The sequence below is a fragment of the Vicugna pacos genome, chromosome 16 (genome assembly GCF_048564905.1).
Source record: "Vicugna pacos chromosome 16, VicPac4, whole genome shotgun sequence".
Taxonomy (NCBI): Eukaryota; Metazoa; Chordata; class Mammalia; order Artiodactyla; family Camelidae; genus Vicugna; species Vicugna pacos.
Genome location: NC_133002.1, coordinates 5,977,692 through 6,003,527, shown reverse-complemented (window position 1 = coordinate 6,003,527; position 25,836 = coordinate 5,977,692). Strand labels below are relative to the sequence as shown.

The window sequence follows — 25,836 nt, the reverse complement described above, 5'->3', positions numbered from 1 at the left end:
GTGCAGGAATATCTAAAAGTTCTGTCTGCTTCCCAGACGAAAATACAGCATCAAAGCCATTTTGGTGATAATTTTAGGGGCGCTAAAAAGGCCTAGAATGAAGAGATTTGTTTATTTTTCCCTTCATAAAGAGAGAATCAAAGCTTTAAAATTAGGCAAAAGAAATCTTTCTGCAAGAAAACGCAGAACCTGTTTCAGGATAACACAACTAGGTGTTCAAATTTTGCCTGGGAAAGGCATCTCCCCAGCGCCAAATTGCTCCACCATCAATTCGTCTAGTGGCTTATTTTTGACATGCCAGTGCCAAAATAGCAAAATCTCTAACAGAAACAATTGTATGCTGCTTTCATTTCTGTTTCTCCCCCTAGTCTTTCCTTCAGTCAATTCAATGACTCAGCAGCACAGATAGCTACATCTTGCTTCAGATTCCAGCTTGTTTGTCACACAGAAGGCAGGTTTCCAGAACAGCTCTCCTTAGTGACAAGGAGCCGGGCATCTTCACGCATTATGGAACTAAGTTTACCATGAAGGATCAAATCCTCAAGGAAGAGGAGGGAGTAGGGCTAAAATAGAATCTGCGTGGAGTGTGATGTATGTGTAAAGATCTAGAGATTAAGGAAAGTAGATGTGCTAAACTCAGTAAGACCATTTAGTGACTGTACATATATGCCTGTGGGTAGGGAGGGGCTTTACGCCTTTCCAGAATGTTCAACTGTGGGCTGATACATGCCTCAACAAAAAATGCAGTCTAAAGGTATTATCTTCGAGACCAGTACTGTCCAATAGAACTTTGGGGGCTGGAAATGATCCTTGTGTGCACTAATACAGTAGCCGCAAGCCTTGTGTGGCTTTTGAGCACTTGAAGCATAGTGAGTGTGACTGAGGAACTGAATTTTTAATTTTAATTAATTTTAACCAATTAAATGCAAGTAGCCACAGGTGGCTGGTGGCTGCCTTACTGGACAGCACATTATAAATAGGTTTCTTTATAGGTGTCAATTATTTTAGATGTAGAAACATCTTAGAGACCATCTGCTAAAAATGCATGACTTGTCTATGCCCAGGGAAGGTGTGGGTGCTCCTGACTACATCTAAAAAGCAGTGCTTTAGAGCAGAGCAGCTTCTGTGCAGAATAAGAGCTGATCTGATTAGACACAGTAAGTAGAGGGTGGAAACTTCTACTCTGCTTGGCTTCTGATGTCTGCCTTTCTAAAAATATTCTCCTTAATTGCTTGGGTGATGACTGCAATCAGACCTTTATGGGTCCCTCAAAGAATAGTTGTATCTTCCATTTGTATCATTTCTTCTGTTTAACAAATTGGCAACAGAATTGACACATTAGAATTGGGGGACAGCTGTGATCAGGGCTCCCCAGTCTACAGAAGCTTGATTTTAGGGTGCCATCACGTCGAGAGGCTCTGGGACACCTGGTTGCTGATACCTGTAATTCCAGAGTGTATACCATTAGTAGCTACAAATGCAAATCCCTCTTAAAGAGAAGTAAATCTTTAAGCTTTTATCCTTTCACACATTTAAGAGGGACAGTAGACATCAGGTATCTGGGAGGAAACGCTATACACGTGGAAAAGGTAGAAGAACAGAGGACAGAAGTCCAAAAACATCTCATCTATTATAGAAACTTGCCTAATGCTTGTGCTGTTTTGAGATGTAAGATAGCACCTTATGTGGCTATCATAAGGATTAACTAGATATTAATTGTAAAATACCTCAAACTTCTATTTGTAGAGTTTAAATCATTCTCATGTAATTTATTTTTCCGTTAATAAAGAAATGTCACATTACCAAGAGAGAAAGCATCACCCATAATTTTACTACTTAACAAAACAATGATTAGCATCTTTTTTTTTCTATGCTAGATTTTTTTAGTTCTCTTTACACAGTTACGATCACAGTGTGCCAACAATTTTGTAACCTGACTTCAAGCTTCTTGAGCTAGGCATTGTATAAGGGGATATTACCACATGTCCAGGATAACTGGGTCATTTAATATCTGTCTCTGAAATTTTCTGGCCTTGATCCAATCCAGGGGCTGTGGCAGTCAGTGGTGCACAGTGATCAGAGTTCCAACATCAACAACCTCCATGAAAAAAGCACCTCTGCTTGTTTTAACACCTGCTGTGTGTCCCTCAGGTCTTAGCATCCCTCTGAGAGGCTTTATCTGGTATGAATTTACCGTTTACCATGGAAAATCAAATGCTTGTTCATACCTGGCTGGAGTTAAGCAAAAATATCAAAAGCTCCGTGGGAAGGGAAGAGAATGGAGATGCCAGGTGTATTGTACACCTTATCCCATGTGTCTTCCTCCAATCCAGTCAGGTAGGTATTATCAACCACAAACATGAGGGGTTGAAAATTTGCCCAAGGTTGTATTATTATTATGTAGCAGAACAAAGATTCACACTTAGGTCTTTCCAATACACCAGGCAGGCAAATAATAAAGCATATAAACTCTTCATTTAAAAAGGAAAAGAGAAGGGTTTTAAAAAATTTTTTTAACCAGAATATATTCATGTATTTCTTGAGGGGAAAAAATTGTTTTAAACGAAAACTTTAAAGAAAGGAGAAATGAAGAAGTAAAATATTTCCCCTAAGAGTTAGTCACCTCTGATATTAACAATACCAAAATGATAAAGAGACATAATTTTAAGGACTTCCTAGGTAATTAATGCCACTTTTGCATAATTTCCTACAACATCAAAGAGGGAAAACCTGGTCCTACTGAAAGTAAATGCTCCTATCAGCCCAAGAGCCTGAAGGTCGCCCCTCTAATTATAAATTACTTCTGAGGTCAACAGCCTCTGACTAGCAAACAAAAGAATGGAATGTGAAGGGGGTAGCAGAGGTTCCCAGATTGGTTAGAGGGCAACATCTAATGTACTGTGTTGCTCTTCTGCTCTCTGCTTTGTCAAATAGCAAATAGCAAGTAGCAAATCTGTTACAGGAAGTTGGGAGCCTCAAATAATTCTTCACCCACCCAAGAATGTACACATTGTTGCCAACATATCAGCTGCAGTGTGTCTCCAGTGTGTCTCCAGAGCCCTGGAGCAATGTCTGGCTATGTCCTGGATGCTAATCAGGGGTAGCTCCTTTCATCAGAAGGCCTAAGCTCCCAGCCCCTGTATCTGCCCCCATCTTACCACATCTGCTAGAAATCCAAGGCTTGCCTTTTTCCCCTCTCCTAGTTTCCATGGAGATGAAACAGTTTACTTTTTTCCCCCCCAACTCTAAGCCGTGGTTATTTTTAACTGTAAAACTCTAAGCCAGGTCACAGCTGGGATCTGGAAGATGCAATGACGTCTATAGCCACCATTCTCTCCCACAGACACCTTTTCTGCAGTTGCTGGGGGCGGAGGCACTCCTGGGAGATTTTGCTTTCAAAAGCGTTTTGCTCTGCATCATGAAGTTAAGCCTATGCTGACTTAGATCTGACAGGTGTCCTGAATCTGAAACTACGCATGCCAGAAACAAGGCAAAGACCTTGTTGGGTAGGGGCAGTCAGGTAAGGTTGGCATTGCTGTCAGCTATCTGTGCCTAGAACTTAGATAAATGCCCTGTGGTAAAAAATACATCAAGGTGTCATCTTCTAGGGAAAAAATATAGGTTCTGGCTTCTGCCCGTAGTAGAGTGGCTTCTGCTGCAATTTGACCTAGGTTTAAAAGAGGTTTCTAACAGGATAGTGTATGGAAAAGCTGTTCCACCTCTCCAAGCACAGCAAATTCCCATGGGATAAGGGTTGGCACACTGCTGGCCTCTCCTCTACCAAAAGTTATCATTCCACCCATCTCTGAAACCCCTGGTGATTGGGACCTAGTGTTTTCATGGCACTTCTGAACTTTTCATCCATTTTTCAATAATTTTAGGGGAAATGCTATTAAATTACCCTGAAAATTGTCTTTTTTGTCTTAGACAACATCGTAAGACTGGAAACTAATATAAAAATATCAAACACCTAGCCCCAACTCAAGAACATTAGTTTACGTTCTTTTTCCAAAATTATTTCTCTTACAGGGTACATTGATTGGGAACATTAAAACTAAGCTCCACAGTGTAGGTTCTATTATATTTCTTAAAAAAATTTTTTTTAATGTTTTAAAGGAATCCCCTAAATAGTGATAATGGGGCGGCAGGGGGATGAGTAGAGGGGAGAGAATAACTACCACATCAGTAGTTCTCTATTGTTTAATGGGAGAAAAGAGGTTAGGTCTTTGCAAACAACTCAGAAACACAGAGTGTCCTTGGCAGACAGCTCTCCAAGGAGAAGAGAGATGCACTGGAAGTGTCATGAGCTGGCACTTAGCTGTCAGTTCATTGAAGAAGGGTGATATAAAGACAGCATTTCAGTGCTCTTGCTTTGATTGAGGTGTTGGGGATTTTTTTTAAGTATAATGGATTTACAATGTTGTGTTCATTTCTGATGTACAGCATAGCGATTCAGTTATACATATATTCTTTTTCATTAAATGTGATTACAAGATAATGAATATAGTTTGCAGTGTTTTACCATAGGACCTTGTTGTGTGTCTATTTTATATATTGTAGTTAGTATCTGCAAATTCTGAACTCCTAATTTATCCTTCCCTTCCCCCTTTCCTCCCTGGTAACCATAAGTTTGTTTTCTATGTCTGTGAGTCTGTCTCTGTTTTGTAAACAAGTTCATTTGTATCATTTTTTTTGAGATTCCACTTATAAGTGATATCATATTTGGCTTTCTGACTTACCTTATTTAGTATGATCATCTCTAGGTCCATCCATGTTGCTAAATGGCATTATTTCACTTTTTATGGCTGAGTAGTATTCCATTGTGTGCCCATGCACGCGCACACACACAATTTCTTTATCCAGTCATCTGTCAGTGGACATTTAAGTTGCTTCCATGTTTTAGCTATTGTAAATAGTGCTGCTATGAACACTGGGGTGAATGCTGTCTTTTCAAACTAGAGTTCTTTCCAGATATATGCCCAGGAGTGGGATTGCTGGATCATATGGTGCATCTGTATTTAGTTTTTTAAGGAACCTCCATACTGTTTTCTATAGTGGCTGCACCAAACTGTGTTCCCACCAGCAGTGTAGGAAGGTTCTCTTTTCTTCACAACCCCTCTAGCATTTATCATTCGTGGACTTTTTAATGATGGCCATTCTGACCAATGTGAGGTGATATCTCACTGGTGTTTTGATTTGCATTTCTCTGATAATTAGTGATACTGAGCATCTTTTCCTGTGCCTATCGGCCATTTGTATGTCTTCACTGGAGAAATGTCAGTTTAGATCTTCTGCCCATTTTTTGATTGGGTTGGGTTTTTGTTGTTGTTGTTATTGCGTTGTGTGAGCTGTTTGTATATTCTGGAAATTAAGCCCTTTTCAATCGCATTGTTTGCAAATACTTTCTCCCGGTCCCTAAGCTGTCTTTTTGTTTTGTTGATGGTTTCCTTTGCTGTGCAAAAGCTTGTAAGTTTTATTAGATCCCCCCCCCTTTTTTTTGCATTTATTTCTATTGCCTTGGCTGACTGCCCTAGGAGAACACTGCTATGATGTATGTCAGAGAACGTTTTGCCTTTGTTCTTTTCTAGGAGATTTATGTCCTGTCTTATGTGTAAGTCTTTAAGCCATTCTGAGTTTATTTTTGTGTACAATGTGAGGGAGTGTTCTAACTTCATTGATTTACATGCTGCTCTCCAGTTTTCCCAACACCACTTACTGAAGAGACTGTCTTTTCTCCATTGTATATTCTTGCCTCCTTTGTCGAAGATTAATTGACTGTAAGTGTGTGGGTTTATTTTTGGGGCTCTCTTAATCTGTTCCATTGATCCATATGTCTGTTTTTGTGCCAATACCAAGATGTTTTGATTACTGCAGCTCTGTAGTATTGTCTGAAGTCTGGGGGGGTTATTCCTCCAGCTTTGTTCTTTTTCTTCAGTACTGCTTTGGCAATTCTGGGTCTTTGGTAATTCCGTATAAATTTTAGGGATTATTTGTTCTGTTCTGTGAAAAATGTCCTGGGTAATTTGATAGAGATTACATTAAATCTGTAGATTGCTCTGGGTAGTATGGCCATTTTAACAATATTAATTCTTACAATCCAAGAGCACGGGATATCTAAGAAAGCGTTGGTTTCTTAAAACAACTTCTCCTTTCCACACTTCTTAAGATGCTACTTTTGTTCAATGTAACTCTGGACTAAGGCAAGATTCTTAGCAAGCCATCTGGAAGCTTTTTTGCCACATAAGACCTCTGGGGAAACCAGAGCAAGCTAAAAAACAGTGTGGCTTGGTTAAGAACATGAAATTAGTTCAACCAAATGTCTAGTTTGTTGTCACAGAAATCCATCCACTGTGCTCCAAAGTAGGAAATAAGTGCATCAGACTTAATTGTCCAACCCTGAAAGATACAAAACAAATCTGAGCTGGCAAAGGTTAACCAGGACTTTCAAAGACACGGGGAGGTGTGGTGATGTTCAGGGCTACATCTAATGAACCACATTTTTTGTAGTTTTCAGTTTGGGGTTTTAAACTCCTTAATGATCACTTTCTGCATCCTTATCTCAACTTCCTTATTCCTACTCTTAACAGGAAAGGGGGCCCAGTACACAATGCATACCAAGCAAGTAACTCATAGTGACAAAGGAATTTTAACATCAGACGCAAGACACTCATCCTTCCCTCAAATACCTGTCTCTTGATTTGTAAGCCAGGTCAGTCAAATCAAAGGGCAGTTCATACTCTCATCCCAGCAAACCTCAGCTGAAAGAAGCCATGGCAGCAGCAAACAATGAACAGAGAAAGAGCTCTCTCCTATTAGATACAGAAACTGGCTTTCCAGGCTTCTCAGAAATGATTCACCTGTCCCTACCCACCACCCTCAAAAGCAGCATACTAAATAACACTCAGTTCCAACGCATGTTTCGTAGATAGAATATTTATGTTCCAAAATACTCCCTAAATGCTCTTCACTACTGCTCTCTCCCCCAAGTTCAGTGTCTCCATCAGCATGACCATCCCTGTCCTATCCAGGATGCTCTGACCCTGACTGCACTCTGAGATCCTGCTCAGTATCACTTATATTTCACTCAATGGCTGATTATTTTGTCTGATTCAAGGGAAATTCTTTGTCCCAGCTGGGCTACCTCTTCTACACAAGGTCACAGACATGGCAGTGTCCTACTGAGCCAGAGGTGGTCCTTTCTGGCAGACAGGGGAAAGGTTAAACACATCTGGCTAAGCACACTGGAAAGGAAAGCAAAGCTTCCAGATCAGTACCTCCTGAATTAAACTAATTTTCAGAAATTCATACAAAAAGCCAGGTACATGTTAAGTTGTGGAAAAGCTTCTTGTGTTAACAGTAAAAGTATGTATCTAGAAGGTATCCACAAAGACAGCCTTAAAAATGAGAGAGATTCGAGAATGCTGTTTAGAACACAGTACCACTCTCCTGCCCAGAGACCAGGGGAAGTGTTTTGGAGTACGTGAACGAGTTAGTTTTTTCATGCTTCTCTTTGTAGTTTGGGTCTGATTCATCACACTGGAAATTTTAGTGCTTATTACATATCTGCACGTTTCCTAAAGCTGGCATGACTTACCAACTAGAATTCTGTTCCTGACGAATGTCACCGGTCTTCTCTCCTTCCCAGGGAACTACAAGCTGAGGATCACGTTCCTCTAAACTACGAAGCTTGTTCTTGTCACTGAGCAAGGACTGGTTAGTTAAGTTCAGATTTAAAAAGGGGGGTAGGGGTGGAGGGGAATTGTAAACAGTAAAAGGATAAAAACTGGAACTCAAGAAGAAATAAATCATAAATAGTTAGTTGGTCTTAACAGAGACAGTCAAGGTCTTTGAGCAAAGAGAAGGGTTATTACACGGAAAGAAATTTGTTCTCTATTTCCCACCACTGGCAAGGATGGATATGCATAAAATTCCAGCATGAGTCTTTAATGTTAGATTGAAATAAAAATTCCTAACAGCTAAAGGTCTTTATCCATGTTGTTGAGTTTCAGAGTAAACTCTCCTTCTTCAGAGATGATCTGGACCAAGAAAGAAAGACCTATATTAGTCTAGCTGGTTTATGGCCAATACCGTCCAGCAGAAAAGGGGAAGAATGGAATATTCTTTGAAAAGCCCTTGTTAGTTCTGGATTTTTAGTAACAAGGAGAAATTTCCTTTGGTGACAGGAAGGAAGGAACATTATGCTACATCAAACATCAGCAAGTGCTTTTCTATTATAACGGCAGAAAGACTCAGCGACTCCTTTCAAGAGAACTCCTCACCCAAAATTATGGCTTGATCTTTGAGAAACCCACTAGAGAGTCTAGGTCTTAAATCTTGCAAAGTTGGGTTTACCAAAACAGTAATAATCCTACTTTCTAAAATCCAGTCATTTGAAACTACAGCCTTATTTTTTTGTCACTATTTTCAACTACGCCATGTTCCTCAGCAAATATACTGATTCCCCAATCAGTTTTTCAGACTTAAACTCATTTCAAGGTTTCTATCAGACTGTCCCACCATCCTCCCACTCCTAACTACCACAGCTGCCCCTTGTGTCCTAGCCAACTAAATCTCCTGGCACCATTTTCCTTTTCCCCATGGCTACCTCCACACCCTCCTCCACCTACTACGTCTGGAACAGTCTCCCACTTCCATTTGCCATTTTATTTCTCTCATCTCCATCTTAATATTTTGTCTCAAAAGCTCACCTCTACGAGGAAGCCTTCCTTAATCAAGATTAAGGATTCCTTAGACTACAGCAGACATCACCTGACACTGATGTCTAATGCATTTTTAGAGCAGGACTTACCTTTCAAGGATAAGACGCAATCCCTTTATAACCAACTTGGAGTGATGGTGGTGGCAGAACACGTTTTCTAAGAGACAGGACTATGCAAAGAAAAGAGACCCCTTTTAAAGCCACTCTTTTAAAAGACTGAAGTCCTTTATTCTAATTTCCTCTGTCCCTAAGAACTTCCTTTTCATTTGTGACCTCCTAGGTGAAGTCTACTAGCAAACAGCATGCATATGTACATCAGTCAGAAAGTCTGAGCAGGTACTTCCAACAAACCATGTAATATTTGACTTAAGACATTTTGAATGTTGAAGGAATTAAAGAATCAGTCAGCTACTGGAAATAATCTGTGTGGATTCTGAAGCATTTCTATATAACTTTGCTTCTCGCAGAGAGGAGGTAACCCTGACTCTGGGCCTGGCTTCTTACTGTGCAGAAAGATTTAAGGACCAAGTTTCAGATGTGACAGGGTCACTCACTCTCATTTTTTAGTGTTCCCTATATGAAAATGCTTTGCTTTTGTTTTAAAAGTAGACTTTCTTGCAGGCTAGCCTTTCACCATTGAGAAATTAGGGTTCAGGTCTCAATCCAAGCAAAGCTGGGTTAATTGCATCATCTCCATCCCCAGGGGCCTGGTATCCTGGGAAGCCCAGGGTAAGAACAGGGTGAGCCCAGGACACACGTGTTAGCAGAGACAGTGCAGCGTGATGAGGCGGGCATCCGACACCCAAAGTGTGCTTTAGTTACCAGAATACTTGACACACCCACAAATTAAGTAGGAAAACATTTTAATCCATTAATTCTAAAAATAACACAGATGTTTTATATCCGGTACCACCCCTTCAAAAGTCTACTGCAGATTAGACAGTAAGACTGCAAATTACAATGCCAGACATTAAAGTTCAAGATGCAGTTTGGGAGAAGACAATCATGGGGAGATTTTCCTCCTCTTTGCTCATAAACATAAGCTGTCGGCTTAAAAAAAAAATCCTCAGACAGAAAGAGAAGGCTTCCTCATGCTCTATAACCTTTCTCTTTATTTTAAATCTGTCTGTAACATCTGCAGGCAAAACAGATAGTCAGAAAACCAACCTCCCAAGCAAGTACAAGGATCTGAGCTGGGCTCCTGGGACGAAGGATGGGTTTAGTTCTATTTCTACCAACACTGTGATGTGAGGTACTATGGTGCTTGTTTTAGTTACAAGAGGTGTTAGGAATGAATGCCCACACACAATTAATAATAGCTTATCTAGCACATAGCTCCGCGGCACGATACCAGCAACGGGCGTATCTGGAAGCAGGGCGGAGGAGAAAGTAGACATGAGTACAACTTAAGGTTTCCTTTGTTCTTCCCCTCTTTCCACAATGAGACTTCAGCTCAGAAACGAAACTCCAGAATGCCCTGCTGTCCTCTGGCCTACCACACTCCACACTTGTGATCTCTGCTCCCGGCCCATGGAGCCTCAGGCCTTAGTGATGTGTCCTTCTCGGATGAGGAAGTCATAGATTTTCCGGGTCTTGTTCACGTCTATCTTGATGAGTGCTCTTGCCTGTGCCAGTCTCAAGCCTCCTTGCTTGTTACACTCGTTCAGTAGAGCAGATTTGTATTCTAAATAGGCTCCCGGGACCAACCTCACCATCTGACAGAGCTGCAAGACACGGCAAATTTAATAAACATCAACACCTGTCACTCTCATAATTTAATCCAGCAGGTATAGCCCAAATAAAATTTAAAAAGTGGTATCAACCTCCAGCTATTTAAAGCAGCTGCTGGGTGGCCGACCACATTCCACCTTGTCTCCGCTCTGAAGAGAACACTCTATGCAGACAGACAGAAGAGCGCAGAGTGTGTGATGCCGGGGGCGCGTTCAGCGCACATCGGCTGGCTCACTGGGGTTCGTCAGGGAATACAAGTGTGTGTCCGGGGAGCAGCCCAGGGTAGAGGCCTGGCACATTCCAGCACAGATGGTCAGAGAGGAGTCACAGGGCAGGGTGGGGGCGGGGCTGCAGATGCCTGGATTCCCAAGTGTGAATCACATTACTTTCAGTATCAGCATGAATCTGTAGTCTCTGCTTTTGTGATTACGTTTCCTACTTTGGAGGGAGAGGTGATATACAGAGACCTTGCTAAGAGGCCACTTTAACTGGTAAAAGTCTAGAACGCTGGCTCAATTCCAGTTCATCGGCCATTATCCAGCAATGAACAGTCTGAGGTCACCATTTTGTGGGGAAGGATGAAAACTGCTTGAAACTCCAGGCGATTCAACACTTGGATCAGAATGGCAACACTTCTTCAGCAACACCTGGATATAACACGCATCCTTCTACTCCCAAATTAATCTCTACTGCTCCCACTGGGTAAAATAAAAGGCTAACACTAGCGCCTACTCCATGACTCTCCCTATTGTCTGACCTGACTACATGATTCAAGGTGGCAGAAGAGGACACTGGTCTTGGAAACTGTGAGAGGGACACAGGAGGAACAAAAGGGGAATTTCTCTTTTGGAAGGGACTTCAGAGCTGTGGCACATTCTTTTGAAAACGCTTGATCATGACTCTTTTGAGGCTGGATTTAAAGTTTAGAAACAGCGAAAAGTAACAGGAAGACACATCTGATGACTATAAAGGAAAAGAAAAGTAGGTCATGGCTTTTTTAATCAAAATTACTGTGTGACTATATATGATGGTGAGTTCTTTACGCTTATGCTTATGCGCTAGAGACAATTCAAAAATCTTTTAAGTGAGGGTCATATTGTTGGAATAAGTGTACAACTTCTGAAAGTGACCATTCTAATAGGAAGTAACTATTTTCTTGTAAGTTAGTTTAAGCTGGTAAAAAATCAAATTCATTTCCATGAAGCACTGGGGACAGTATCTAGCACGTGGTAAATGCTCAGTTAATAACAACTGCTATTATTTAGAGTTACATGTCTTATGTTCTCAGAAGACAACTGGTGGTGGGGTGATAAGGAAAGGAGTCTCTGAGACCTGCTGAGGTCAGCTCTTTAGTCCCAAGGCCTCTAGGATGGGCTAGAGCGGGACATACATGTGTGTTACATGAACAGAGCAGATGGGTTTGACCCTGTAATGTGTTTTTAATGATAACTCAATGAATAACCAGCCCCTCCATTCAGTTCCCCTTCTTTTTGTTACCTCCTTTTCTTTTTCATTCAACTTCTCTGTGCCAGGGAGGCCAGTGAGGTTCAAGGGTGGTGCACTTCGTCTACCTATTGATACAGACAGAAAAAGGCATATATTTCCTAAGAGTGACAATCCCTCAGGTGTAAAAAGTATAACAAATTTCATCAGTCAGGCCAGTTAGATATAAGATTACTAATCCAGCTGTAGGAAATCCCTACCCATCACCTCAGGCCTCAGTTCAGCTAGCAACATGGGTGCTCCAATGTTCACTTGAAAATAAAAATGGGAAGTCATGTATCCATTGCTCTGACATAATACATATATCATCACACGTACCTTAGCGTCAGATATGACCGTTCTTCCTAACCCAGTAGGAGATTCTGAAATCTAAAGCCCAGAGGTCGCCCAGTTAAGAGAGGTCATGCACTGCCCACCTTGACAGCTGATGAATGGAAACAACAGCTCTGCAGGAGAGACATTTCCTAAGCCTTGCCACGCCGCCAGCAGTGAAGGCAAACACGGTAATTAGCCAGGTACCACTCGCCCTGAGATCAAACGCAGAGTGCTAGGCCAGCAAAAGGCCCTTCTTATTTATTACGTGAGGGAATATCTGCTCCTTCCAAAGTAGCCCTGTTTACCTGGAAGATCCGCACAGAGGAACAATGAGCCACTATATGGCAAAGGAGAGGCTGAGGTGAACTCACATGCCTGAGAGAGAAGCCCAAGTATGAGGTCACTGCCCAGGATGGGAAGCTTGATGTGCAAATTTTTTTTTGGTTTTGTTTTGAACGTACATTTGGAATTAGTGTTCAGCTGGAGATGAATGGACTGCGTTAAGCAGAAGAAAATGTAGAATTAATGCATTACGTTTTATGGGATTGATGGGGTTGCCTTTTAGGGGGTGGAGAGAAAAGGGGGGACTGCTATAGCCTTCTCTGCTATGAAACAGGCTTCTCTGTGGTGTCAAGAAAGGGGAGAAGGGCTTCCCCATAACTGACAGGCCTAGCCTTACCCTGAATGCTCAAAAAGGGAGGCTGCAATCATTCGGTGCCTCTCCAAAGTTACCAGAGGCTAAGTTACAACCAGGGATCCAGGCTTCTGACTTTGCTCTGACTTGGGAGCAACTCAGAGCATGAAGAGGAGCAAGGGATCTCCTCAGCCCAAATACCAGGGGCGAGGAAGGCTAAAATTCGCCCAGGAAGCAACAAAGAGTGTATGCAATGGTTCAGAAAACACCAAATACCAAAGCTGCATAGTCATGTCAGTTCATTCATTTTCATTAGCCAGTATTAAGTTATTTGCATTTCTGTATTTAGATTGGGGGGAGGGGTTGAACGTAAGAGACTTACGAAACTTCTTTGCCTAGTCCCGAAAAGATTCTCTTTTCTCCTTTAAGAAAAAACTACTTGAAACAAGGGAATAAATGGAAAAAAAAAATCCCTAAAGTCGCCTTTTCTGAGCTCTGTTTAGATCCTGAATCTGAAAGATTTTGAATGGGATCACAAAGTCTGTTTTTTTCAAGCTTCCAAAAAATGGTAAAACTGCAAACGGGTCGTTTGACATGTCCAGTCTGTAATCAGTGGAGCCCTCTGTATGTTCTGATTAGGGGAAGTGGCTGATCTACCTTGTGAAGCAGGGGTGAATGATAACCAAGAGAACAGGCAAAGGAACACCACGACCTTGGCCCAGAGCTCTACAACTAACACCCCCCCACAAACCACCACTCACTGATTACCAAGCCCCAACAGCAGGCAGCATATGGCTTAATCTTGCTTTCAAAATAGAACATACCCAAAGAGATAAAGAGAAGAAACAGAAATACCGTAAGTCTCCAACTTACAAAGAAAGCCTTGCTCTTCTGGCAAGTAACACGCCTCTTTGCTCATACAGGACACAAAGCCTTCAATTTGTGCCCTGTGAAACAAATCTCCGAGTGTGCGGTAGACAGAACCACATAAACTAACTGCCTGTGGACAATGGTAAAACAGAGAAAACACCTGTGTGCAGTTCCTTCTTCCCCTGTCTCTGTACTCCAAACCTAAGGAAAATCCCTGTTTGGCCATGAAGATTCTAAAAACTTGCTGATGGTTATAAACTGGGATAACACTTATTATCATTTCTTTGCCTAAGCACACAGCTCCCACAAAGGCAGAAGGGACTGTTGGGTCAGCACAATCCTAGAATGAAAATGTCACAATCAGGACTTGATCCAGCCTAAAAAAAATAATTACCTGAATTCGAAGCCATTGGAACGGAAGGACTCAGGCCAGAATCACTACAACGAAAGAGAGGAATTTAAACTTCTGTCACATTAAAGAAAGCAATTTCTAAAAGCTCATGTGACACAGGGTGACATTTATCAGGACAGTTACTGTGAAGGGAAGTCATGAGACAGACCGCACTGTTTTACAGGACATCCCCAAGTGTTCTAACCAGGAAGGGAAATCTGCTCCAGGGAAGGAAATCACTTGGATTTGGGCTGGCACATCCCGGAGACCACTCATGAGGAACACCATTCTCCGATGAAAATCATACCAACAGATACGGAGGGAGAGAGGAGGCGTGGGGAGGGAATTCACCAAAATAAAAAATAAGGTCAAAGTAGCAAAGTAGGGTTCCAGGAAACCAGCTCTGTTTCTCAGGACTGCCAGTGCGGGACTGTTTCTGAGACAGACTGCTCAAGTGTTCTCAGTTCCTGTAGCTGCCCGATCCTACTGCTCTGCCATGTAGGGCAGGGGCCCAGGGAAATGTCTGAAAACACATGTCAGGCCAAAGCCCCAGGAGGAGGCCCCTGCCCCGGACTAAGCACTCACATGTCAGCCTGCCTCCGGAGCCACTGCTGGCAGGCGCTGCTGTCCTGGATGTACTGCAGGACCTCGGAGAGCATGGTGCGCTTGAGGCGCTCCTCTTCCCGTGTCTTCTTGAGGTGGTCGTAGGTTCTGGCACCTGCAGGTGTGAAAAAACGCTGGGACCACAGTCACACTGCAACAGAACTAACAGGAGGGCCTCCAAACGGATCGGCAAACGGTGCATCTTTTTAAAATTTCCTTCACAAAACTGCTTCTACAATTATTTTTCTAAAAAAGCAAAGTGATTTCCCCTAGTTTGAAATCCCCTTTTTTTGACAAGAAATGAAAATATTTGTATTCCTTTTCTACCTTTAAGAAATTGGGGGGGACACCTCAAAACAGGAAAGTACAAAGAAGTAAGAGTCGCTCATATTTCTACCCCTAAAAGTAACTAACTTTTAATATTGTCATATTTACTACTTCTTGTTCTATTTTTATCTATGTGTATATTTCCCAAGCCACACAAGTGCTATACCCATACACCCTTCTTTAAAAACCAATTAGAATTACAAATAAAAATAAATCCTCACTGACCAGTACTATTCTTTTCCCCTCTTTCCCAGAGGCAGCCAATACCAGGAAACTGAAATCTGGTATCAGTCTTTAGGTGCATCTAGTAAACAGCTGCACAGTGTTTTCTACACGTTACAACGCTAAACAGGATCCAAAATACCATGTTCCGCAGAGCCCAGGACACCATGCAAATCTCTAAGGGATTCCCGTGAAGAGCAGAAGCACCACCACATACTGCTGGTCCAGGGTTCCACACATCTCCTGAGCCGTCAGACTTCAACCAAACTAGTTCCACTTTTATCTTATTTGCGGATTAGAGCTCCATATAAAATTTCATTTTGTAAACAGTTTTCATGGTTAAAAATAAAGATCCATTATTCTAGGCTGAACTTAACACCCACAGGGTTACTCCTGGTGGGTAGTGGGTGACAGCTTTCAACCAACAGGAAGGAGGAAATGCTACAGATCATTCCAGCAGCAACAAAGCAACAGAACCTGCCATTTACTGAGGATTTACTGTGTGCTATGCATGTTTTTCATGCATTACCTGTAATTTAATCTTCACGCTAACTCTAAGAGACTTGGAAAATTGCAAATTTGAACAGAATTACAGATCTGGTAAACAGGAGAGCCAAAATTCAAACCCAAGCTGTCCAAGTCTAGCCCTTAGCTCTTAACTGCTATTAATACGCTGCCTTCCTTATGACCTGGCTCTTCTACGACTGTCTCGTTAAACCTTAGTTTCTTAATTCAATGAAAATAACAATACCTATCTTATAAGTCTGTTATGAGAATGAGAAGACACGACCCAGGTGAAGTGCCCAGGGTACGACCTGGTGCACAGTAAACTGCTGCTGCTGCTGTAATTGTCACTACCTCAGGGAACTGGGCTGCAAGCACCTGGAGCCAGCTGAAGCCTGGTTAACAAGAATGATCGGATTATGCATCACTAAATTTAAAAAGGCTGAGGTCGAAAATTAGAATACAGATTCTTTTTTTAAGAGGTCATAACACAATTCTAAATCTAAAGCAGCACCTCTCTTTTCTCTGTGTCATAACTTTTATTTCACCTCAGGTAACCCATATAATGGCATTCATAAGCATTAAACAGATGAAACTTCAGTGGAAAGATAAAAAACTTATTCTGAATATTAAAGTATGAAAGCTTGTTTTAAAGAAAAAACTCCACAAACCTCAAACAGAGACATCCTCTGTGTGTTCGGAAGACTCCTGCCCTCTCAGCTAGTGTGTCGCTGAGGCATACTTACTACAGAAATTGGTGATGCCTGCTGTCCTGTATTCCTGGAGCCTCTTGATTTCCCTTCGGAGTTCAAATTCCACTGTTCGTCCCCCCAAAAAACAAAGGAGAGAAATTGGAAAAGCAAAATCAACATCAAATGTTGAATATTTTCAGTAACTCTGCCTTATATAAAAGACAAGGCAATTCCATCTAGGGAATCCTACGTGTTGCTAACATCTCATTAGAAATTTTACCCAAGAGCTGACTAAAACACACTCCAGCTGTCTTTTGGCTTCTGTCTCCAGCTGGAGAAAACAGCTGGAACTGTCTCCTAGAAAACTTACACTGAACTGGCTGAACTCATTTAGCTACAAAAGTAATGAATATAACTTTTTAAACCATCAACTTTCCCCGCTCTGTTTATTCTCTGTTAAAAGCTCTATCCACAAAACCAAATTCTTTCATGAAACCGGTCTCTGGTATTACTTGATGTGGCCCTTCTGCAAGGGAAGGACAAAAGCTTTTAGGACTCTGCTCAAGCCCTAGTTTCTTTACAGCTCTTCTCCTATAGGAACAAAAGAGCATTGTGTTTTCCATAAACCAAAGATTTCTGCCTCCTCTGAGCTCACCGATCAGGTTGCACTGCTTGGGTTATTATGCGACAGAACATTCAAATTTGGGTGCTTTGAAAGAGGGGATGAAGGAAGAGCCTGGACCATCCGCAGGGCGTAGTTCTCTGGAGTGACACATAAACCAGGGATGGCACAAACTGGGACAGGAAGTAAAGGATCAGTCACACAAAGAAGGCCAACCACACTGGCTGTCTGGTGAGGACAACCAGCCTGGCTCAGATAAACGCCTACAATGCCATGCAAGAAATATCTGCAGGATAAGAGCCTACATGAAGTACCTTCCCAGAACTAAACTGGGGGGTCAGACACACGAATCTCATGATGAAAGGTATAGACTTAGCCACCCAGTCCAGATTGTTGTAACGCCTAGGCCTTACTGCCTTAGCAACTTCAGTTTTTTACAGTGAAAAATCAGACGGTAATTACATAGAGCTCTCTCAGAGAAAAGGTAAGAAAATGATGGAAGTACTATCTACTCTCTCCATGAATCATCCAGCTCTGTCCCCATTTGAAAAATTAGTTTTAATACTAAAATAATTATGAACAAAATAATATGATGTCTGGGATTTGCTTCAAAATAATCCAGTTGAGGGTGGGAGGGGAATGGGTGGTGAAGATGCAACTGGACTGGCCATGTGCTGATAACTGCTGAAGCTGGGTGACAGATACATGGGGGGGTCATTATACTATGATCTCTATTTTTGCATATATTTGAAAACTCCCAAAATTAAAAGGGGGGAAAATCTACCAAATGACTGCTTATCTGGGGGGAAAAAAAAGCCACTATGCTTTTTAAGCTCTCTTTACCCAACCCCAAAGTCCTAAATTTATCTCACAGCAATAAAGGGGAAGAAATACAAAAAAATCCACTTATTTATTTACAGAACTTCACATAAAACACATTATTATCTCTCCTATTTATATAAATACACACACACACAAATACTTGCTCAAGATTCAAAAATCACCTACATGCGTGGCTTTCAATGAACTTGTCATGCTCCACTGGCCCCACTATCCTTGCAAATCGCCTCATTGTTTCATAAAGGTCTTGGACTTCTTTGGGATACCGCCGCTCCATTACTGCAGAGAAAGTAAATACAGCCATGTCACACAGACTATAAGGATCTCTGAGTTTTTTGTATTTCTTTTACAAGAAGAAATATGGAAGGACATTATTCCTAACCTCACAGGACTAACTTACCCGTGACAGGAAGCAAACCGGAAAGCTAGGAATGCAAAACACTCATCACAATGATAAGCAGCATCAGAGCGACAGTCACACAGGGATGCTGTTATCACTGGGGAGCATCTGCACTACTGAGCACCCTGGTGACCTCCACACCTCACTGTCTCCTAATCTGCATAGGAGCAGGAACTGCGGGCAATAACGGGAAACATAATTAAAGGCAAATTATGCATTCTTAGGAACAATGTTGGGCAAAATTTCTGCTATTAACTTCTGCAGAACAAGGGAAGAGGAGACACAATAATCCACCCAAAAGGAGCATATCAGCCTGGAAAAAAATGTGTGATCTCTTGCATGCCCCACCAAAAACCTTCTCCGTAACTACACGTTCTCAAGTGAGGCAGTTCCTTCTTCACTCTCTACATGGGTCATTTTGCCTTTCTCTAAACTTAAGTAAATACCACAACCTAATTTACTACTAATGAAGTTGTATTTTGATAGCCGTCATGGACGTAAATGGTCATGTATGCAGGGAAGCCAGGGTCAGGGACTGTGAGGGTCACCACTGACCAAATTTCTAATGAAAAGAGCCACCAGCAAAAAGGTGGGGAGTGAAACCCACCAACAGTAACCGGTAGGTTGGAGCGGCCAGGAACTCCCGAGCTGCTGCTTGGGCACTTCGATGAGATAAGCAGTGGTACTCAGGCTGGCTCTGTCCACTCCTGGGCTAAAGACAGAGGCTTTCACTTGTGACAGTTATTTAAATTAGGTCCTCTTTTCAGATGAGCCTCTTCCTTTGCAGGAGAAATTCTTGCCCACAAATTGCAGGAGCTGATCTGATGGGCAGCAGCAGATTGATCATTTTCACTCCTGAAAAATCCCTCTCACTACAGGAATAATACAGAAAAGTCTGGAGTAAAAATTTTAAGTTTGATGAAAAAACGTCCTCCACCTCCCATATCAGGGTCATGTATACATCCAGTATAATGACAACTGAACCTCTCAAACCGCACTGCACGTGCCACTTCCCTCAGGTGCAACAGAGCTTCCCCTTGGCTCCGTGTGTAAGAAATACACTTAAAAGAATGAAGAGGCTAAACTGACCTCTGTCCTCCAGCTCAGAACAGAATTTATGTGAGGGTGAAAGTCTACTACGGGTAAAGGTTAAAATCCAACTGACCTATCATGGAAAGCCCAGGAATTCAGACAGAGGAATCCATTACTGGGGCGGCCTGAACATGACCAAGTGTTGCCCATAGACAAAGCAAGAGAGATACAATCTCGGGTTATTTTTGCAAACCCACGGCTCTTGATGAGGACAAAGTTAAAGAGGCAATCCTGCATACTGCTAGAAAGAATGTACACCTATACAACCATGTCTCGGAAAGCAACCTGGCAGCATGGGCCAAGCGCTCTTAGTAATCACATTCTTTGACCTATTAGTTTCACTTCTGGGAATCTATCTAAAAAAAAAAAATTTACAAATACAAAGCTTTATTCACAAACAACTTTACCTTAGCGTTATTTATAACGATTTAAAAAAACTGAAAATAAGCTAAATATCTAATAATAAAAGACAGGTTAAGCACATCATTATATATTTTATGTATATATAGGACATATTTTGTTAAAAAAAATGACATCACTGAAATACTACAATTACAATCACGTGACTGAGAAGCGTGTAATGGAAAGTGAAACAAAAAGAACATAAAGTATAACATACTTAAGATCATGACTACACTAAAAGATACTTAAGACAAGATTGGCCGACCTGAGCCCTCCAGGGACGCAGGGTGTCAAATCCCATTAAGATTCTACCAAGTAGCATATGAAGCACAATCATCACTGGGTACTTTTACAAAAAAAGAGTATGGTGACATACAACTATTATAAACATACATCAATATTGCAGTTATTATGACATCATCACTCTTCTTTGCTGAACAAACTCTACACTGTAGAAGGAGAAAGAGTACAGAGGTTCTTTCTGCCCAGGGGAGGTAGTGCCAATATTTAAAAGAGTAAGGTCTAAGTTAGCATTCACTTAAAAATCATGATAGGATTATTTTCACCACTGCACAATGCTAATGTCTCCTCCTGTTTGTCCACTACCATGCAAAATAAATGTATCACCTTTTGTTGATTTTTTTCATAAAAATATTTTCACAACCTGAAGATCAAGGTTATGCTACATTTAACATATAATTCCGAAACATGATCCTATCCAGTTCTAGAAAATGATCCACTATGTTCATGCTTTAATTACTATACTTGGGAAAAAAGAATTCCCATGCTAGTGTTGCTGAGTAGATATTAACGGTTCTTAACTCGCACTATGCCACAGAACCGCCCTGAAGACTTAAAAAACACAGATGCTTCAGCTCTACCTCCAGAAACCCTGACTTAATTAGCTTGAGGTGACTCTCAGGCATCAGATTTTTTTTTAAAGCTTCCTAGATGATGCTATATGCAACTTGGATTAAAAACTACTGCCACCAAAATAAAAAACAAAACAAACAAAGAAACAAACAAAACTACTGCCACCAATGATTTTTTAAAACTATTTAATAATACTGGGAGAAATTTTAAAATAAAGAAAACAGCTAATACTTACACTGAAACTTTCTAAGGTTAATTAATCCATGGTCCCTTATAATTCTAGAATGAAAAACATAATTATAAATATTATAATTTGTTCCACATTTAATAACGTCTTCCACATGCAGCTTTTATTAGACATCTTAAACACTATGAGGTGGAATGCCGAGGTCCAAAGATGTCACTCCCCACAGAGTTCTGCAGGTCAATGAGTCAACTAACACAACAGCAGGCTCTCAGACGTATAATTTTTTCCCTCTCTTTAGGCATAGTAAGCTCTCAATAACTATCTGCTGGATGAATGAATCTATCAATGAGCATTCACAAATACTGAAAAACTCACGTCTGTAATTTAAGACGAAACAGAAGGGGAATCTGTGTCCACATGTTAAAATTATCTATTCAGCTTAGGGAAATGATAATTGAAAATAGCCACGTAAGGGATATCTGTTAACCACTGAAGGGCACCACGATCACACATTCAACATTCACAATGTACATTCACATAATGCTGTGAAGCTGTTTGAAATAAATCTTGTGCATGATTAATGGAAGGGCACCATAAAATAAAAGATCTAACAGCAACCTTAACAACGGAGGTCTACCAATACTGTCTAGCTCTAATTGCATGTTTTAAACGAAACAATTTAAATAAACCATGCAGAGTTAGTGTCTGGAAACTCTGATTTACACCAGAGGTATTCATGACTAGCAATGAAGCTTCTCAAAAGAACAGCTGGGTAATCTTCGCCAGCACTCCGCAGGAGCCAACTCTAGGCACGCGAAGAGTAAGCGTTACCTGAGGTCATGTCTTGGTCCCTCAAGAGTGCCTCCCAAGTCCCATTCCTCTTTCACTGTTGCAATGGCACTGTGTCTCCAGTTAGTAACACCATGGTAACATGCCTACACATACATACACACACACCCTCTGCCTACTCTTCTCTGAACTGTTAAAAGTTTCTGTAATCCAACAGGGGTCTGGGATCCACAGTTTCTCAGTCTGAAAGTATGTTTTTTGTTCTGTTGCAAAGAGAAGGAATAACCAAGAGTGCCTGAAACGTGTCCATAATTTCTTTGAAATCCTTTTAGATAAAAGGTTTCTCATAAAAACTGAGCAGTGAGAATAAGAGCATTAGAAAGAGCATAACAACACCTTGAATTTATCCTGTTCCTTTTTTCCTTAAAACAGTGTAGCCATATTATTCACTGGTCATCATAACATCAAGAAAGGGTATGGAAGGAGGAGGTAAAAAAGCAAAAACAACGGGAGCAGTATTATTATCTCCATTTGACAGATGGAAAAATTGAGACCCAAGGAGAGTAAGTGTAACCCTCAAGGTCACAAGATGAGCTACAAGTGGAACCTGCTCTTATGGGCTATAGGTGGTCAATAGTCCAAAGTCAAAAGAAGGCAGGATGGTTTCCTACACTTACTTTTTTCGCCTTTGTCTCTCCTTTAACCTGGAATGATAGATATCTACTACGGCCATCTTCAGAGCTATAAATAAACAAACAAACGCATATGAATAAAGCCAAGACAAAAATAAATCTTTTACCCAAACTGTCTTAAACTTTGAATTTCATACTGCTAACTATTCCACACTCACTGTCAGGAACTTTGTCTCTTGGAAACAAAAATATCTTAGGATACTGAATTTCTTTATCAGTAAATTACAGTGAAGTCCCTTTTTCCCGTGTATATATTTATATGGGATTACGCTATCGATAACAGTTTCTGCCTTCTCCTGAACACCTCTTTTGGCCATGCCTTGCTGTGTATATTATTCGCTTTCATGTGACAGTTCAGCGAGAAGCCTACACTTTGGTAATACATGGGCTAGAAAAGACATCTGTTAGCTTCAGATTAGAAGAAAGAAACGGCAAAATCTCACATGCTGGGCTGTGGGCAGATGCACCGTATCTGTATGTAACTTCAATCACTGGGAAAAGACCAGGGACACTTTATCCAGGTCATTCTCCCTTGGGTCTGAGATAAAAATAACAAATTCTAGCTGGATGATCTGAAGAGGTGAAATAAATGCAATTTTTTTAAACGTTAAGTATTAAAAAAAATTAAAGTATTAACTACCATGATTTTTTTTGTTTGTTGCTAACAAGTTCAAAAATTTAAACAACATTGCTTCATTTTCCCTTATAACTGCCCACAAACTAAAAATAATTCAATAATATCAGGTCTAAGATTGAAGGTAATGGTTTTCAAACTTTTTTCAGGTAGCAGAACTCTTTCTATAAACGATTGATACGGTGATACATACAGAAGTTCAGGCACCACAGAATGCCCCAGACTCTGCCAGTGTTTCCTAACACAACTGCGGTGCAATGGCCGGCTCTGGAATGCTGTGCTGGAGGAGATGCGCTTTACATGAGTGTGTGGTGGAAGAGGCAGGACAGGAGATGCCTCTGATGTGCAGTATATCTAAGCACAAGTTTTAGAGTGGACTCTGTTTCTTATGAGAAACAGGATTAGGAAATCAAGAGTTCAAGCCAGAAAGAGAAGCAAACAAAATAGCTAAGCCAACAGCTAATACACACTGAGTATTTATCATGTTCCAGGTTCTTTAAGTGCCTCATCTTGATTATCCACCCAACGGTAAGATGAGTTCAATAGGAAAGAAACTACCTGAGGATCCAATGGAAATTAGCGCTAATTTTGACAAGGTATTTCTGTAATTTTTCTAAGATACTAACTTAACATGTTGTTTCTTGAGATTTGCGTGGGAATGACTTAATTAAAACAAAAGCAAAACAAAAAACTGAAAAGACTGCGTTATGAAAAAAAATCTATAAATAAATCCTGCTGATAAATGGTTCTAATGCTTGATCATTTCAGTAGTTTAAACTTGTGCAACTGGCTCTGGAGAATAAAGGGAAGGAAGGGAACACAGAGAAACAAATGGGAGGAGAACTGGAATCCTCCCAGAGAAAAATTTGTTTGAAGCTATCACTTTTCTTCACGATGCACACTCAGATAGCAGCAACTGATTATAAGATCTGAACTGCATGAATAACCCAGGGAGAACCACAGCACAGCGGGCAGAATAGAAATAAATGAGAGGCAGACACTTAAAGAATGAGACTCATAAGTTCACATTCTACTTAAAGTGACTGGAGGTTCCAATAAAGTGGGCAAACAAAGAACTAGAAATCATTAAAAACAAACAAAGCCAAACCACTCATAACCTATCCACTGATGCACGGCCTCTGAAATCTCAGCTTTGGGGGACTAACGGTCTCCCTGTGATTACACTGCGGACTGATAACAAAGTTTCCAAACGGCTGGCCTTAAAATATTTCAAGAAGTGGGCAGAAGTCAGAGGCAGCTCCTTCCCACTGCAGTGTATTTCTAACATTGTTCAAAATAGCTGGCAACATGTTTCTGTTTTCCTGACAGAAGGCACTTACTGCTTGCTTGGCAAGAAAACCAACTCAGAGGCCTTAACTGCACGGAAGCCAATCAAAAGCCCTACTGCAAGCATACAAGCACAAGCCTGGGACTCAGGTATTCCCCAGAAGCAAAGCTTTTTAAGATTATTCCCCCCACCCCCCCGAAGCTTTTGTCCAAGATGTACACAATTAGTTCTACGAAGGAAAGAAGACTATGTGACCTAACGGTGAAAGTCAGCCACTCAGAAGCCTTAGGCAAGTTACTTAGCTCTGTTGTACACTTCCCTGAAGGTAGGATGGGAAAATACCTATTTCTACTTCTCAGTAATGTGGTTAGGCTGTAGAAGAGAAAAATTGTGAAATCTTTAAAAAAAAAAAAAAAAGTTCAAGGTTATGAAGACAGTAAGTATGGTACAGTACACAGAGCACAGACTCCAGAGATGGCTGTCACTTGAAGGTTACATCATGACCTCAGGCAAGTTACCTGACATTTCCACTCCTTAATGTCCTCATCTATAAAAGGTGGATGATAATAATGCTCAACTCAAAGAGTTTTGTGAGGATTAAATGAGTTCACATGTGCCAAGGAATTAAATGGTACCTGGCAAACAGCAAACAAGTATAGCACATACATACACATACATATAGCAGTAAGTGCTGTTATGTGTTGGGCTACTACTGTCAATAGATGTATGTCTAAGAAGTCTTAAGCATAAAGCAGCCAAATCCTCATAAAGGGAAGAGCACTGCCAGTAGGCAGAGGAGTATGCACAGTGACCAGGCTGGACCTCTGACTTACTAACTGTTAAAGATCTGCACGCTGATGGTACGGACCGAAAAAGAAAAATCTGGGGGAAAAATAAAAGTGAGGGAGCATCCATCTCTGGCCAAAAAATTTTGCCGAAACTGGCTTTCCAAGTAGAGGAAGAGTAAACTGCTCTAATGTGCAACTCTGAGAAGTGTTGAAAACACAGAGCTAACACATAGAAGGTGCTCACGATGTCTCTTGCTTGCCTGGGTTATGGGACAGCAATGATTAGAAGATACTGTGCCCAGGGTTTAGAACACATGAAACTCTGAGAAAGAAGAGTCCAGAAATTTAGGAGAGATTTTCCCAAATGAAAGCAGATGGAGAGTGCTGTCCCCTGAGGAAAAGCGAGCTATGCTGTGTCTGCACGGAGATCCCGCATCACACCAGGACACCAAGAGAGCCACGCTATGAGTCTTCTGCATCTCTCTTTCTGGACCAATAAAATATGAGGAGGTGTCATTTAGGGATCCCAGGACTTCCTTAATTTTCTTCCTCAGATACTATTTCACTTGCAGTATCTTTTTTGGGCCCATTCTGGGTGACTTCTGGTATGGCTGGCACGTAACTAAATATCCCTCCACTGTGTCACAGGCCTCTACAATGGAGCATTTACACTCCTTTTATTAGACAAATTCCATGAATCAGAGCAGAAGTCTCTGGG

At 41.1% G+C, this 25,836-nt stretch overlaps 1 protein-coding gene across 6 annotated transcripts in view; it reads right to left on the bottom strand.

Annotated features, from left to right (window-relative positions):
* Positions 1–9,565: 9,565 nt before the first annotated feature.
* The window catches only part of TADA2A (transcriptional adaptor 2A), a 38,387-nt gene continuing 22,116 nt past the window's right edge, over positions 9,566–25,836 (bottom strand). For all 6 annotated transcript variants that reach the window (XM_072940299.1, XM_072940304.1, XM_072940300.1 and 3 more), the window contains 8 exons: positions 22,394–22,457; positions 20,976–21,019; positions 18,142–18,252; positions 16,566–16,637; positions 14,749–14,881; positions 14,167–14,210; positions 11,948–12,021; positions 9,566–10,443 (listed from right to left, as the gene is read on the bottom strand). In XM_072940299.1, coding sequence (XP_072796400.1) covers positions 10,258–10,443; positions 11,948–12,021; positions 14,167–14,210; positions 14,749–14,881; positions 16,566–16,637; positions 18,142–18,252; positions 20,976–21,019; positions 22,394–22,457 — 728 coding nt within the window. In that variant the 3' untranslated portion in view covers positions 9,566–10,257. The remainder of the gene's footprint in view (positions 10,444–11,947; positions 12,022–14,166; positions 14,211–14,748; positions 14,882–16,565; positions 16,638–18,141; positions 18,253–20,975; positions 21,020–22,393; positions 22,458–25,836) is intronic.